This window comes from Thalassophryne amazonica, chromosome 16 (assembly GCF_902500255.1).
Source record: "Thalassophryne amazonica chromosome 16, fThaAma1.1, whole genome shotgun sequence".
Lineage (NCBI taxonomy): Eukaryota > Metazoa > Chordata > Actinopteri > Batrachoidiformes > Batrachoididae > Thalassophryne > Thalassophryne amazonica.
Genome location: NC_047118.1, coordinates 7,690,393 through 7,706,070, shown reverse-complemented (window position 1 = coordinate 7,706,070; position 15,678 = coordinate 7,690,393). Strand labels below are relative to the sequence as shown.

General features: G+C 41.6%; 1 protein-coding gene across 7 annotated transcripts in view; it reads left to right on the top strand.

Annotated features, from left to right (window-relative positions):
- Positions 1–15,678, top strand: part of cacnb1 (calcium channel, voltage-dependent, beta 1 subunit) — a 96,479-nt gene that overhangs the window by 24,143 nt on the left and 56,658 nt on the right. Inside the window, exon 1 of one of the 7 annotated variants that reach the window (XM_034189466.1) lies at positions 8,839–9,039. The exons of the other annotated variants lie outside the window; for them this stretch is intronic. Coding sequence (XP_034045357.1) covers positions 9,004–9,039 — 36 coding nt within the window. The 5' untranslated portion in view covers positions 8,839–9,003. Of the gene's footprint in view, positions 1–8,838; positions 9,040–15,678 lie in introns of those variants that run through there. 7 annotated transcript variants of the gene reach the window in all.

The following is a 15,678-nucleotide window of genomic DNA, read 5'->3' as shown; positions in this document are numbered from 1 at the left end:
ACGCTGGGCCGGGTACAGTCAGCCGGTCTGTGCTTGTTTACGGGAAACAACTGCCTAGAGTTCTCTGCATGGTTTTCTTCTGAGTGATCCCATTAACATCATATAGAGACTCGTGAGTCATCGTTAGGACCAAAAATAATGACCTTATTTTCGGCACAGATCAATGGCTTTTCAGAGCTGTACTTTGATCAAGACTTAAATAAAAACAACAACCATACATTCGTGCAGTGAACATCATTTGTCTGTAATTTGTACCACGGCATTCAAGTGGCTAAGTGACAGACAAATTAGGAAACATTCACTTAAGTGTGTGTGTTTTCTGATGGTGTAATTGGAAATAAAAACATCCTGCTGTGTTGCTGATCTAACTATGTTATCTCATTGGGATTTGGCTAAAAATATGGCCGGTCTGCTTTCAAAGATAGGTTTAAATTCATGTACATCAAGTACATGAACGGGCGGGATGGTATTGCATTCGTTTTATCGTACTGTTGTGACAAAACGGGAGCTGAGCCAAAAGGCCAAGCTTTCGATATACTGGTCAGTCTTTGTTCCTACTCTCACCTACGGTCACAAGGGTTGGGTCATGACCGAAAGAACTAGATTGCGGGTACAAGCGGCCAAAATTGGTTTCCTCAGGAGGGTGGCTGGTGTCTCCCTTAGAGATCAATTCAATTTTTCAATCAATTTTTTTTTTTATATAGCGCCAAATCACAACAAACAGTTGCCCCAAGGCGCCTTATATTGTAAGGCAAGGCCATACAATAATTATGTAAAACCCCAACGGTCAAAACGACCCCCTGTGAGCAAGCACTTGGCTACAGTGGGAAGGAAAAACTCCCTTTTAACAGGAAGAAACCGCCAGCAGAACCAGGCTCAGGGAGGGGCAGTCTTCTGCTGGGACTGGTTGGGGCTGAGGGAGAGAACCAGGAAAAAGACATGCTGTGGAGGGGAGCAGAGATCGATCACTAATGATTAAATGCAGAGTGGTGCATACAGAGCAAAAGAGAAAGAAACAGTGCATCGTGGGAACCCCCCAGCAGTCTACGTCTATAGCAGCATAACTAAGGGATGGTTCAGGGTCACCTGATCCAGCCCTAACTATAAGCTTTAGCAAAAAGGAAAGTTTTAAGCCTAATCTTAAAAGTAGAGAGGGTGTCTGTCTCCCTGATCTGAATTGGGAGCTGGTTCCGCAGGAGAGGAGCCTGAAAGCTGAAGGCTCTGCCTCCCATTCTACTCTTACAAACCCTAGGAACTACAAGTAAGCCTGCAGTCTGAGAGCGAAGTGCTCTATTGGGGTGATATGGTACTACGAGGTCCCTAAGATAAGATGGGACCTGATTATTCAAAACCTTATAAGTAAGAAGAAGAATTTTAAATTCTATTCTAGAGTTAACAGGAAGCCAATGAAGAGAGGCCAATATGGGTGAGATATGCTCTCTCCTTCTAGTCCCCGTTAGTACTCTAGCTGCAGCATTTTGAATTAACTGAAGGCTTTTTAGGGAACTTTTAGGACAACCTGATAATAATGAATTACAATAGTCCAGCCTAGAGGAAATAAATGCATGAATTAGTTTTTCAGCATCACTCTGAGACAAGACCTTTCTAATTTTAGAGATATTGCGTAAATGCAAAAAAGCAGTCCTACGTATTTGTTTAATATGCGCTTTGAATGACATATCCTGATCAAAAATGACTCCAAGATTTCTCACAGTATTACTAGAGGTCAGGGTAATGCCATCCAGAGTAAGGATCTGATTAGACACCATGTTTCTAAGATTTGTGGGGCCAAGTACAATAACTTCAGTTTTATCTGAGTTTAAAAGCAGGAAATTAGAGGTCATCCATGTCTTTATGTCTGTAAGACAATCCTGCAGTTTAGCTAATTGGTGTGTGTCCTCTGGCTTCATGGATAGATAAAGCTGGGTATCATCTGCGTAACAATGAAAATTTAAACAATACCGTCTAATAATACTGCCTAAGGGAAGCATGTATAAAGTGAATAAAATTGGTCCTAGCACAGAACCTTGTGGAACTCCATAATTAACTTTAGTCTGTGAAGAAGATTCCCCATTTACATGAACAAATTGTAATCTATTAGACAAATATGATTCAAACCACCGCAGCGCAGTGCCTTTAATACCTATGGCATGCTCTAATCTCTGTAATAAAATTTTATGGTCAACAGTATCAAAAGCAGCACTGAGGTCTAACAGAACAAGCACAGAGATGAGTCCACTGTCCGAGGCCATAAGAAGATCATTTGTAACCTTCACTAATGCTGTTTCTGTACTATGATGAATTCTAAAACCTGACTGAAACTCTTCAAATAGACCATTCCTCTGCAGATGATCAGTTAGCTGTTTTACAACTACCCTTTCAAGAATTTTTGAGAGAAAAGGAAGGTTGGAGATTGGCCTATAATTAGCTAAGATAGCTGGGTCAAGTGATGGCTTTTTAAGTAATGGTTTAATTACTGCCACCTTAAAAGCCTGTGGTACATAGCCAACTAACAAAGATAGATTGATCATATTTAAGATCGAAGCATTAAATAATGGTAGGGCTTCCTTGAGCAGCCTGGTAGGAATGGGGTCTAATAAACATGTTGATGGTTTGGATGAAGTAACTAATGAAAATAACTCAGACAGAACAATCGGAGAGAAAGAGTCTAACCAAATACCGGCATCACTGAAAGCAGCCAAAGATAACGATACATCTTTGGGATGGTTATGAGTAATTTTTTCTCTAATAGTTAAAATTTTGTTAGCAAAGAAAGTCATGAAGTCATTACTAGTTAAAGTTAATGGAATACTCAGCTCAATAGAGCTCTGACTCTTTGTCAGCCTGGCTACAGTGCTGAAAAGAAACCTGGGGTTGTTCTTATTTTCTTCAATTAGTGATGAGTAGAAAGATGTCCTAGCTTTACGGAGGGCTTTTTTATAGAGCAACAGACTCTTTTTCCAGGCTAAGTGAAGATCTTCTAAATTAGTGAGACGCCATTTCCTCTCCAACTTACGGGTTATCTGCTTTAAGCTACGAGTTTGTGAGTTATACCACGGAGTCAGGCACTTCTGATTTAAAGCTCTCTTTTTCAGAGGAGCTACAGCATCCAAAGTTGTCTTCAATGAGGATGTAAAACTATTGACGAGATACTCTATCTCACTTACAGAGTTTAGGTAGCTACTCTGCACTGTGTTGTTATATGGCATTAGAGAACATAAAGAAGGAATCATATCCTTAAACCTAGTTACAGCGCTTTCTGAAAGACTTCTAGTGTAATGAAACTTATTCCCCACTGCTGGGTAGTCCATCAGAGTAAATGTAAATGTTATTAAGAAATGATCAGACAGAAGGGAGTTTTCAGGGAATACTGTTAAGTCTTCTATTTCCATACCATAAGTCAGAACAAGATCTAAGATATGATTAAAGTGGTGGGTGGACTCATTTACATTTTGAGCAAAGCCAATAGAGTCTAATAATAGATTAAATGCAGTGTTGAGGCTGTCATTCTCAGCATCTGTGTGGATGTTAAAATCGCCCACTATAATTATCTTATCTGAGCTAAGCACTAAGTCAGACAAAAGGTCTGAAAATTCACAGAGAAACTCACAGTAACGACCAGGTGGACGATAGATAATAACAAATAAAACTGGTTTTTGGGACTTCCAATTTGGATGGACAAGACTAAGAGTCAAGCTTTCAAATGAATTAAAGCTCTGTCTGGGTTTTTGATTAATTAATAAGCTGGAATGGAAGATTCCAGATGGAATGGAAGAGATAGGGTGAGAAGTTCGGTCATCCATGGGGAGCTCAGAGTAGAGGTGCTGCTCCTTCACGTTGAAAGGAGCCAGCTGAGGTGGTTCAGGCATCTCGTAAGGATGCCCCCTGGGCGCCTCCCTAGGGAGGTGTTCCAGGCACGTCCAACTGGGAGGAGACCCCGGGGAAGACCCAGGACTAGGTGGGGAGATTATATCTCCACAATGGCCTGGGAACCCCTCGGGATCCCTCAGTCAGAGGTGGTTATGCCCCCGTCACACATAGCAAGAATGTACCAGAACCATGCCCAATACGGCAAATATTGCCATAGTCTGACGCAGTCGGGAGGAAAAGAGGTGTGGTCAGCCTTGTCATAGTGCAGACGGACTGCCTTGTCCACACCTGTTAGATTGTATCCAGAGCGTATGTAGACGACACAGTCTGGTGTCAGATGGCCATAAAAGGCGCTGCAGACTGCCTGTTCTCCAAATGTCTGGATGGCAGACCGGAGCGCTGTTTTCCTCACTCGCACGTGTGCTCTGCGCACACACATGGGGCTGTAATTATCACTCAGCCGTGTGTGTGTGTGTGTGTGTGTGTGTGTGTGTGTGTGTGTGTGTGTGTGTGTGTGTGTGTGTGTGTGTGTGTGTGTGTGTGTGTGTGTGCATAACGCTGCATGGGCCACTAAGTACGCACGCCTGCCACAGGACAGCTTTGTGCCGAAGTTTGCTGGCATTGGGCCATGCAGTCCCTCAGACGGAGCGCCTTTCCAGGGAACTTTCTTTTTTCTTGTTTGCACACTTCAGGAGCACAATGCAACTCTGGACACTGCGATGGTTGGATTATCACCTGAAATTAATTTTTTTTGTTTGGGTTAGAAAATTCTAACCGCAGGTTGCTGTCCTGGCTTCATGTACATGTTCTGCACCGTGAATCACTCCTGGAATGCTGTTGGAGGCGTGGCCTGGCACAAGCTCCATGTCTTGTCACCTCCAGAGTTAGAAGGTGAACATTTATTACAAAGGCGAGATCCGTCCAGCTCCGCGCCTGACGCGTGCAATGATGCGTTACTGCGCACCACGGAGAGGCGCAGCTGCCTGTGTTATGATGGAGACAATTGTTCACATTATTTACGTTGCCCATGAGAAGGAATGGACAAATATCTGTACTGTAAGGTCTATTGTGGATATAACAGCCTGCTTTGCAGCGGCATGCGCACAGTAGCGCACGGTGCTTTTGCTTTGATAGCAGCTGTTAAAATTCACTGTACATGATAATAATTCAGAATTATTATCGTGATGAAGCGTCCCACATACATTTCAACAGTTCCTTTATGCTCCGGGGGAAGGGGGGGTTGGGGCATTATTATACGTGGCAGTGCAGGTCATACCGGCAGGCATACTGTGCAAGATCTATCTCGAGGTTCCCTCATATGTACTCAAATCATTTTGGATCGCATTTTGCTGCCATCGGAATAGTTAAATTGGGGTCAGATGCTCCTCAGATAACACATGGACCACCGTTGGATAGGTGTCCCATCTGGACGATGCCCGAAGAGTTTTGAACATGTGCGGAACACTTGGGGCTGCCGGCTGATTTTGACCAACTGTGTTGACTTCCACAGATGGCTGTCATAACATTTTGGAACTGAAATCCGACACTTTTTGGATGTGCGCCAATTCATAAGTCCAACATCATTCTCCATGATTCCGGCTATGTGTGATGGGGTATTAATGTGGCCCGGAAAAGGAAAGTGTGGGGCCTCCTGCTGGAGCTGTTGCCACCACGACCCAATCCCGGATAAGTGGTTGAAGATGAGTGAGTGAGTGAGTAGATCAAGTATTGACTTTTTTGTAGCTAACTGAGATATGAATAAGAATCAGCTGATTCTAAAAACAACAATGACAACAACAAAAGAGGCCACAATAAATATGATTATACCATGGTCAGTGAGAATTTTGTGTATACGCACACATAGTTTGGCAAGTTAAGTCACTGTTATAATCACTCCGCTCTGGTTATCACCATAGCAATGTGCAAATCAATTGGTGCAGATCAGCTTTGTTTTGACAGGTGAATGACAGAAACACGATAAAACATGGACTTCCAAGTGAATTTTAATATTTTTGGCCAAAATAAAAAGTTTGAGGAATGGAAAGAGGAGGAGAGCAAATGAGAAGAACAGCAAAAGCAACGGCATAAAGATTTAAGATCGGACGAACTGGACAAGACTGAAGACGGGATAGAAGACGAGAACGATTGCCAAGGATGAAAATATCTTGAGACTGGCATAAAATAGTCCCAAATACTCACACATATTTATCAAGTTCTGTTAACTTAAATAAATATTTGTGTGTTAGTTCACTGTGTGGGACCATGGTATAAGCGGATTAAACAACGAGAAGCCGTGCATTTAACAGTTTGAGTGCATGACGCAGAGTAACATCCTCCCGCTTTGCGTTGTGGTGTTTTAGACTCCGCGTCGTGCATTCAAACCGTATAATGCACGGCTTCTCGTTGTTTAATCCTTACATATAAGTCATATTTTTAGTAGTAGTAGTAGTTTGGGAGGTTCTAGCTAGCTAGCTAGTAATTCTAAGGACTTTCCCAGGAATCAAAGCACTGAACAAAATAAACTCTAATAATAAAATCAATGATGAAAATAATAAAAAGTACCCTACAACAATACACAAAAATCCCAAAATAAAGGCATGATACAGATACAGAAACAGGTGCAACTTATACTCTGGTGCAACTTATATACGTGTTTTTGTTCGTTCTTCAAGATGCATTTTTTAAGAGGTACAATTTATACTCCGGAAAGCAGTTAAGTGCTTTTGTTTCCAGTATGGAACGTTCTCGGATCAAACCTACCCCTGCCTGTTCTCCATGTAATGTGGAGTTGCATCAAGAAGAGCATCCGGTACAAAAACTTGTGCCAAATCAACATGCAGATCCACCTTGGATCTGCTGTGGAGAACCCGAGTGAAAACAAGTGAGCAGCCGAAGGGACTTACTGAAGTATGTTTTATTAAATAATCTTAAGTAAACCTTGAGTTTATTTCCTAAGTACTCTTTATAGTACTTTAAAGTGTACTATTTTAATACTCCTTGGGATGAAATTAGCCCAATTTTTAGTTTACAAAAGTATAATTGTAAGTAAGTACACTTCAAGTCTAAAAGCAGTAAAGTTTGAGTATACAACTAGTTTTGTTTTTATAATCCAAGTGAGTTTATAAGTACTAATGTAGTTTTGTATAACTACCTATTAGTTTATGAAAGTAGATTATACCCCAGAGATTGTAATGCTGTTCCCTAGTTACAAGACTACTTTCCTAACCCCTGGAAAATGAAGTCTAGATTTTCCGATTGTCTGATGCTTATTATAGTTGCAAGTATATTTGTGAATATGCACCAAGTGTAGAGATTTTTGTTGTATAATTATTAGTATCAACAAAGTATACTTCAAGTATAAACTGTTAAGTACATAAGTACATAACAAGTAAAGTGTACATATACTTGCTTATTTTTAGTTCAAAAAGAGGTATACTGCTAGTAAACTTTGATAAACTTCTTTTGGGATAAGAGTAAAAGGAACTTGTGAATCCCAGTAATGCTCCAGGTGCAGCTTGTCTGTGATGCACTGTTTGAGATGTCCAACTCAGATTTGGTGAAAATCACAGAAATACACTAGCAGATGGAGTCCAGTTCTCTATCATCTTTTCAACACTACAAAAGACCCAGGCTGTCCTTCTCAGGACATCTTGTTGTGGTTTGAGTCCAAATGATACCTTTTGAAGCAGACTACACAAAGGAACCACATGGGCATACATGTACCATTTGAACCACAGCAAAGAGTTCATGTCTGGATGTACTTCTGGGAAAAAGAGAAATTAACATACATTAATCCGGATGACAGACGGGATTGGTTTTCTTTTTTTTTATATCAGCAAGATTCCAACATCAACACCTACAAGTACTAACCAACATGTCAACATTGTCAACATTGGACACAGTGAGTCAAAACTTCACACATTCTCGAGAAATGTTGGTTTCTCAGAATGCAAAAGATGGAGAACAGCACCCTGCTTTTTCTGGGTCTGGCTCAAAACATCTCAATCGCCCTTCATATGTGTAAGGTTTTAGAGTTGGAACACAAATTTGCAGCATTCCTGTCCATCCTGACATATGAATCCCAGCACTGACTCGCTTGCTAATGAGTCTGTCTGTATAAGGCGCCAACTGCTGGACTTGTGAGCGGCTCGCTGTTTTTTCCTTCTTTACCCAGATGACTCAGTTGTCAACAACTACTGTAGCAACACATGAGAGCTGTGAACAGTCCGGTCTGTCGTCATGGAGACATCACCGTGTCTGAGGTCGCCCTCTAGTGGCGACATGGAACTGAGACATGCATCAATAAAAACCTTTGACGTGCTTTCACCCTGCATTAGCTTTGAGACGGTCACAGTGGATGAACGGGGTCAGCTTTGGGTCATTTTGGCTTCCACGAGGATGAAAATGTTTATAAAAACCCATTTTTGAAGGCTAACTATTCAGCAGCTGCTTCAAAGGTTTAGATTGTTGCTCTTCATGTCACAAATTTACTGCCCTTGTACCGAACCAAACTATCCCTTTTATTTCGAACACCCCTCATATCCATAATAATCCCCCATCTGATACCTTTTTCCTAAGAGACAGATGGAGACGTACATAAACCAAAGACAGCGCAGGACAGAGAGGTTTAGAAGAATGGGATCGGAACAGAGGCCACGAGGAATGAAAGAGAAGGGGGTGGGGGTTTCCCTGGGCACTGTCCCAACCTTCTCCCACGTCAGTCGTGGCATTGAATGGCTGACGGGCGCATACCAATCTCCCTTCTGGGTCTCAGTGTGTTCATGTCCCTGTTTCTGCCTGGCTGAGGCTAAATATATTTCCCCAGTTTGCATATGTAGCACAAGTACTGCAACCCGACCCCCCGCAGCCAGCCAGCCCCAGCTCCCTTCCTCTACACAAGGTTCACGTTCCTCTGGGTTGTGGCGGCGGCAGCGGCGGTGGTTGGAGTTTGGAGTTTGGGGGGAAGGGGTTGGAGGTTAAGAGAGTGTGCTCCTATTTTCACACATACAGCTTGCTCTTCTGTTCTGACTGTCCGTCCACTTACACTTATGCACTCGTTCTGGCGGTTTGGCTGGTCTGGCGGTTCTGTCCTTGGTTTGGCCGGGCTGTGAGGAGGAGCGTTGCAAAAGAGGCATGGAGAGGGACGAGAAGGTTCACAGGCCCAATGTGGTAAGAAGGATTTGGATCTCAGTCCACCAGCTGTACAGATTTTGCTGCATGTTGCTGAAGTCGACGAAGTATTCACACGGATTTCTGCGTAGGATTGTATGCACCGAGTTTGGAAAGTTGTACTCTGGGACGTGACAAGCTCCTGGTTGGCGCCTTTCTCTGCCGCCTCTCGTTTGACTGCATGGTGCAGTTCCATTTTGGTCTGGGCCACAGCTGCTGGAAAGGCTCTCTGTGTTTTTAATTAGACTTTCAGTCCCACTGTTTGCTTGTATCCCGGCACTGTGGCCATTTCAGGGGGTTTCTAGGCCCTGTATTCCACACAGAAATGAATTGCATCAACAGTTTAGCCTGTCATTATAAGTTGTTCTGTTACATAAGAAATCACCATTTACAAAAGGAAAGTTGTTTTTTGGTTATGGCTTCAAAATGTCATCTGTTGATTGGATGGTCATGGTTCCTGCATTGAAAACCTTGCTTCTTATTGCTTGTTTAAATTCGGCATTTGCACTCTGTTCTGTTTTTGAGTTGTTGCCAGCACTTTGGTGACATTTCAGACCAACTTCCTCATGATACCACAGTCATCCAGGTGGTTGCTTTGATGCTAACTGGACAGCGAAAAGGAATGTGACCATTTGCACTATAAGAAAAGAGCCGTACGCTAAAAAAAAATAACTCATTGGATGAACTCAGATCAATCACGTGCAGGATTTCTATCCATTCAACCATTTTCGTAACCCACTTATTCCAATTAAGGGTCACGGAGGGCTGGACCCTGTCCCAGCGATCAGTGGGCAAGAAGCAGGCTTCATCCTGGACAGGCTGCCAGTCTATCACAAACCATTTGGTATATAGATCCTCAAAAAGGATAACCAATTGCTGCCCAGCCTTACCCAAATAAAATTAAATTATAGTGCATAAATGTTCTTTGTTTTGAGTTGTTATGTTTATTGGATGGAAATCCGGACCAACAGTGAATTGAGTTCATTATTTTTTTAAAATGTATATTTACTTAATGTAGTTATGTCAACTGGCTTTGCAAAACTTGGTTGTTTAAATGGGAAAAGCAAATTGCTACAGTTAATTGCATATTATGTTTTCTGTTTAAACATTCGAGTTTTGTGAGACCCGTTGACATAGCTAGATTAAATAAATATAACATTGAATGAGCACGTTTTTTTTTTTTGTTGTTTTTTTTACAATTTACTTAAAAAGAAATCTAAAATTCCAAGGAGTCAGACTTTCTAGCACCATGTTATGAATCGAGTGTTGGTGTCGCTGTCTGAGATGTTCAGTGAGCAGATAGTGGGAGGATAATAAATGATATACTTTTCCTTTCTCTTTTCAAATCATCTGAGCTGGTTAAGATATTTTACCTGCATAATTACCAGGGAAGCACATGTATTAGCGCTCAGGTGGCGTTCACAGTCTCTGGACTGTGGTTGGTGGTGGACTGTTGATGTTGCTAATGATGATGATGATTATGAATGTTTGTGTTTTTTGTGACGGAATTTGAATGAAGCTGCACTTCAAATATTAGTACATCCAGAATGTTTTCTTCCTTTACATTAACTCCAAGTGCAAATTACTGCTTCCAACAACCGCGTCTTTTTTCCACTTCCCTTTTCTACATTTACAAAACGTGTCAACACAGCAGAAGAAATGTTAAATATATAAAGTAATTTTCTTGCTGCCAGGTGATTCTTTTCAAATCTTATTATTCAAGCACTTCTCTTTTCCCGTCCCCCACCTTCACTCTTTATTCTATCATGTCCTTCCCTCTGTTTCTCTTTTTTGTTTAATGTGTTTGTTTGATATTAAAGTGAGAATTTTTCACTCGAGCAGCCTTCAGTCTGTGGACAGTGGAGGGAAAAAACAGGTGAGATTAATTTTTCCCAGAAAATGATATTGTGAACTCACGCAATATGTTGCTTTTGTGGCGGCACCAGAGATTTTGTTGGGGGGCAAAATCATTGAATTTGTAGTACTGGTTTGCATTTTAATGTAAGTTTCAAATGCCTACTACATATGGGTACCATAATAAAAAAACTGCTTTCTATGTATAATTTATAAATAAACATAACTCATAACAACTGTTTTGTAACAGCTGTAAAAATAATAATAATAATAAAAAAAAAATACTAGAAATACCAATTCTTTTAGATGATAATATTGCATCATTTCTTTCAGGGCATCTCCTTCAGTTTGTAATAAATTCTGGCTGCAGTGTATTTGTTTTTAAAAAAATAATAATTTAATTTTTGAATGATCATTGGCAACTGTCTTGTGTAGTCATGTATCTAGCAGTAGATCTACAATCAGATTTGTTTCAATAAAAACACACAATTAGAGTGGTTTTTATATTAATAACGATGATTTTTTTAAGTAATGTTTCTTTTGATTCTTGTGTACATATGATTAGTTGAATAATTCAAGTTAGAATTTCTGTTGATGCGCAATGTTTTAGCTTCATGCAAGTGTGCTTCAACCATCTGCACAATATTTACTGTGTGAGTATCACAAAACCTTGCTATAGCAAGGCTGGGGGAAAGGAGAGACGAAAGCTCATCCAGGAGGAGGTGTGTGCAGAGGTGGAGGTGATTTGCTTCAATAGAGTGTCCAAGCAGGAAAACTGGACCAAGTGGGAGCATACGGCTAGCCGGGAGATCACCTGATCAGAACTTTAGAGAATGGAGCCACACAGATTCAAGTTCTTGGTCCAGTCGGTATACAGTGCTCTCCAAAAGTATTCAGCCCCTTGGTATTTCACACATTTTAATTTGTTTATGACATTTCAAATACAAAAAGTAAATTGGGCTTCTCAATATAAAAATTTCTATAATTGTCTTCCTTAAGCTCAAACTGAAAGCAAATATCTATAACTGGATATAAATTAATTAAAAAATATAAAAACCAAGATGATGGGTTGCATAAGTAATCAGCCCCTTTTGTATAATACTTGTAAATACTAAATTTTATTGCCTGTTTTCTTCAGACAAGTCAGGGGATGGATACATAAACATTTCCAAGTCACTGAATATGTCTTGGACTTTATTTACATCAATTTTGAACAAATACAAACAGTATGGCACTCTATGGTAAATCTGTGTGGAGTAGACAGTTCTCAAAAACGAGTGACTGTGCAAGAAGGAGAAGAGTGAGGAAAGTCACCAAGACACCCAGACAACCCAGAAGAAGTTACAGGCTTCTGTGGCTATGATTGGAGAAATTGTGCACAGTGCATGTTTTGCATTTTGTATCACCAGTTATACAGCTTCATGATGAAGTGGTACAGAGGAGGATTTTCTTAAAAAGAAGACCTGAAAATTCATCTACAATTTGCCAGAAGGTACATCTGAGATACAGGATGCTAACTTCTCCTGGGTTGTTGGGGTTCCATACTGTTTGTATTTCTTCATAACTGATGTAAAGTCCAAGACATATTCAGTCACTTGGAATTAATTATTTTTTAAATTTATTTCATTTATGTAGCGCCAAATCACAGCATAGTTGCCTCAAGGCGCTTCACACAAGTAAGGTCTAACCTCAGCCCATCATCTTGGCTTTTATGTTTTTAATTAACTTAAATGAAGTTGGGGAGATTTGCTTTGACCTTGAGTTTAAGGAAGATAATTTTAGAAATTTTTATACTGAGAAGCCTGATTTACTTTTCCTATTTGAGACCGTATAAACAAATAAAAATGTGTGAAATATCAAGCGGCCCAATACTTTTGGAGGGCACTGTATGATGTCCTACCATGTCCTTCCAACCTGTTCACCTGGGGCCTGGCAGACACACCGCCTTACCAGCTTTGCCAGAAAAGGGGGTCATTGGACCACATCATAAGCTGCTGCCCAAAGGCCTTGGAAGAGGGGCGATATCGTTGGTGCCACGACCAGGTTCTGCAGGCAGTAGCAGATACCATCTGCACCGGCATCACCTCTAGTAAGTGGCAACACCCTGCAATATGCTTCACCTTTGTTTATGTTGGGGAGAAGCCACAACTTCACTGAAAACACAGGGTGGGCTGCTCTCAGTGGCAAGGGATTGGCAACTCTTGGTTGATCTCGGCAGGCAGCTAAAGTTCCCAGACACAATCACAGTTACCACTCTTACGCCAGACATGATCATGATGTGTGAGGCAACCAAGAAAGTGGTGTTGCTGGAGTTGACAGTTCCCTTGGAAGACAGGATGAAAGAGGCACAAGAGAGGAAGGGAGCCAAATATGCCTCTCTAGTATTAGCATGTCAGAGACAGGGGTGGAAGGCTCACTGTGAACCTTTTGAAGTGGGCTGTAGGGGATTTGCAGGGCGTTCATTATACCAGGTCCAAGGACTTCTAGGCATCTGTGGAGAGACAAAGAGCCAGCAAGAACATCTTGGAAACAGCTGAAAAAGTTTCCCGGTGGCTCTGGATTAAGAGGGGTGATGAGTGGCAAAGTGAGCTACCTGGACACAAGTCAGGGCCTGATCACCCTGGCTGGCTCGCCCGAAGGAGGGTGTCTGGTGATAAGACCCCAAACACCCAATGATCCCGGGTTCTTCACTGACTATGTGTCTAGGTTTCACATAATTTAGCATGTATGGCACATGGCACAATTACAATTTTTTTTAAAGCGTCTATAAAGATCAGCCTTCGAACAGTGAAAAGCTACGGCCAGAACATTACAAAAACTACACAGCTAATTACAAGTGACCTAGCTGCTCTGTTTCCCCCTCACACTGTCAATGTCGGAGCTCCCTTTTCTTGTTTTCACCACGTTTTGTTGTCTTTAAGGGGTTTTTTGCAGCATTACACAAGTAAGTCAGAGCAAACTCCATAATGAGCATAAGAATAAAAATAAATACAACTTGTTATGTAGTCCGACCTCACTCACTTGATCTCTGTGCAGCTCTTGCACGGGTGCTATGGAAACTGGGAGAGCTAAAGGACTGGACCAGTTAGGAGAAAACAGGATTTTCAATGCTAAATCTCAATTATCTGTCCAGATATAGGAGAACTGCTGAGATTCTTGCCAACGTAATGTCGCCTGTGTGTATTTTACCCTGTATTTCCTGCACAGTGTATTTACTATTTAGATTTTAACGGTGAAATTCAGAAAATGTTCAGCTTTTTTTGAGTTTTTGTGCAAATATTTTCTTTTGGGTGTAGATGTAATTCTCCACACGGAAGCCTCACACCTCATAGGGTGTGAAACGAAAACTCATTGACCACCTCTTGAAAAGCTTTTATATATTTTCCCCACCACCGATTCCCCTTCGAGTTACTTTATTTCCTATCGATTCTCGTGTCATTTCTGTGTTTCCTTGTGTGTTGCTAATGCAGTTCTCGCCGGGTGTAATAACCTGCTGAGATGGTTACCGTGACACTGCAGGAGTTTCTGGTCTGGCGCTGCCAATCGGAGAGCAGCTCCGCCATCAGGAGGCCTGTAGCTATTTTGAACAGGAGCTGTATGTGAAGTGAAGCAAGCAGCTGAATTAGAGACACAACCCATTACCAAGGAGAGAAGAAGGAGTGACTGAGAGTGCCACACTTTCAGAAACACAAAAAAAAGGTTGAGGAAGCAGGCTCAGCTGTTTGCTCAGTCGGGTATCGATCGGCTACTGTTGTGTCTCAGTCCCGCTCTTCCACCTGCGCCGCTCCTTTATAAAGTATTGACTTTGTGTACGTGTGAACGCGCGCTTCTCGCCTTCTCATTCTGCTCTGTCTGTCCGTTCTTAGCTTTGCTTCCCGCTTATTTGTGACATGAATTGAGTGGACGAGTGAGTCAGAGACACAAGCAGCTGTATGCTTCCACACCCACAAACACGGACACGTAGAGACACACACACACAGAATCATCACAGTCCCTCCCACTCCACGCTGCATCACCGACCTGTTGCAGCAACGAAAAGGTCCCAGGTTACTCCAGACGTCATCTTTTTATCACCGGCTGCTGATGAAGTCAGCGACAGAGTTGAAAACGAGTGCATCTGTCCATCTGTGTGTGTGTGTGTGTGTGTGTGTGTGTGTCTGTACAGTGATCAGGATATGTTATTACATATTTGTGCTTTTACCACCTTATGGTTTTGTGAAGACTGTTTGCAATTTGGCACCTGTCACCAATTTTTTTTAATTTATAGTGCACAAATCTCTGTTATTGAACACAGTATCTCATTAACTGTTTGTATCTTTGAGATCATGTAATTTTTACATCCTCCAGGACTTGGTCCTGACCTCACTGGGTCACAACCAAGATGGTAGACGTCTTGGCAGCTGTTGTGAAATTTCTGTTTAGAATACTCTGACTGGCAACCATATATATATGCTTCTGGATTTTAGACACGATCGGGTCTAGGAGTATACACTTGTACTGTGTATCGACACATCCATTAAACAGTGAAACCATTCTAGGTCCGCATTGGCACCTACCAAGGAAGACCATCCCCAGCTCCCCAATGCAGCAGTCTTTCTGCCACAGCCAGATGATATTTAGGCGGCTACGCCCACTGAGTTCTGAGTTCACTAAGTAACCTTCTTGTTGGAGAACTGACCTTTCTGCTACATTTACACAAGGCATTATAACAATAATAATAATAATAATAGTAATAATAACCTTTACTGTATTTACCCAGGTAGAAACCCATTGAGATCGAAACAT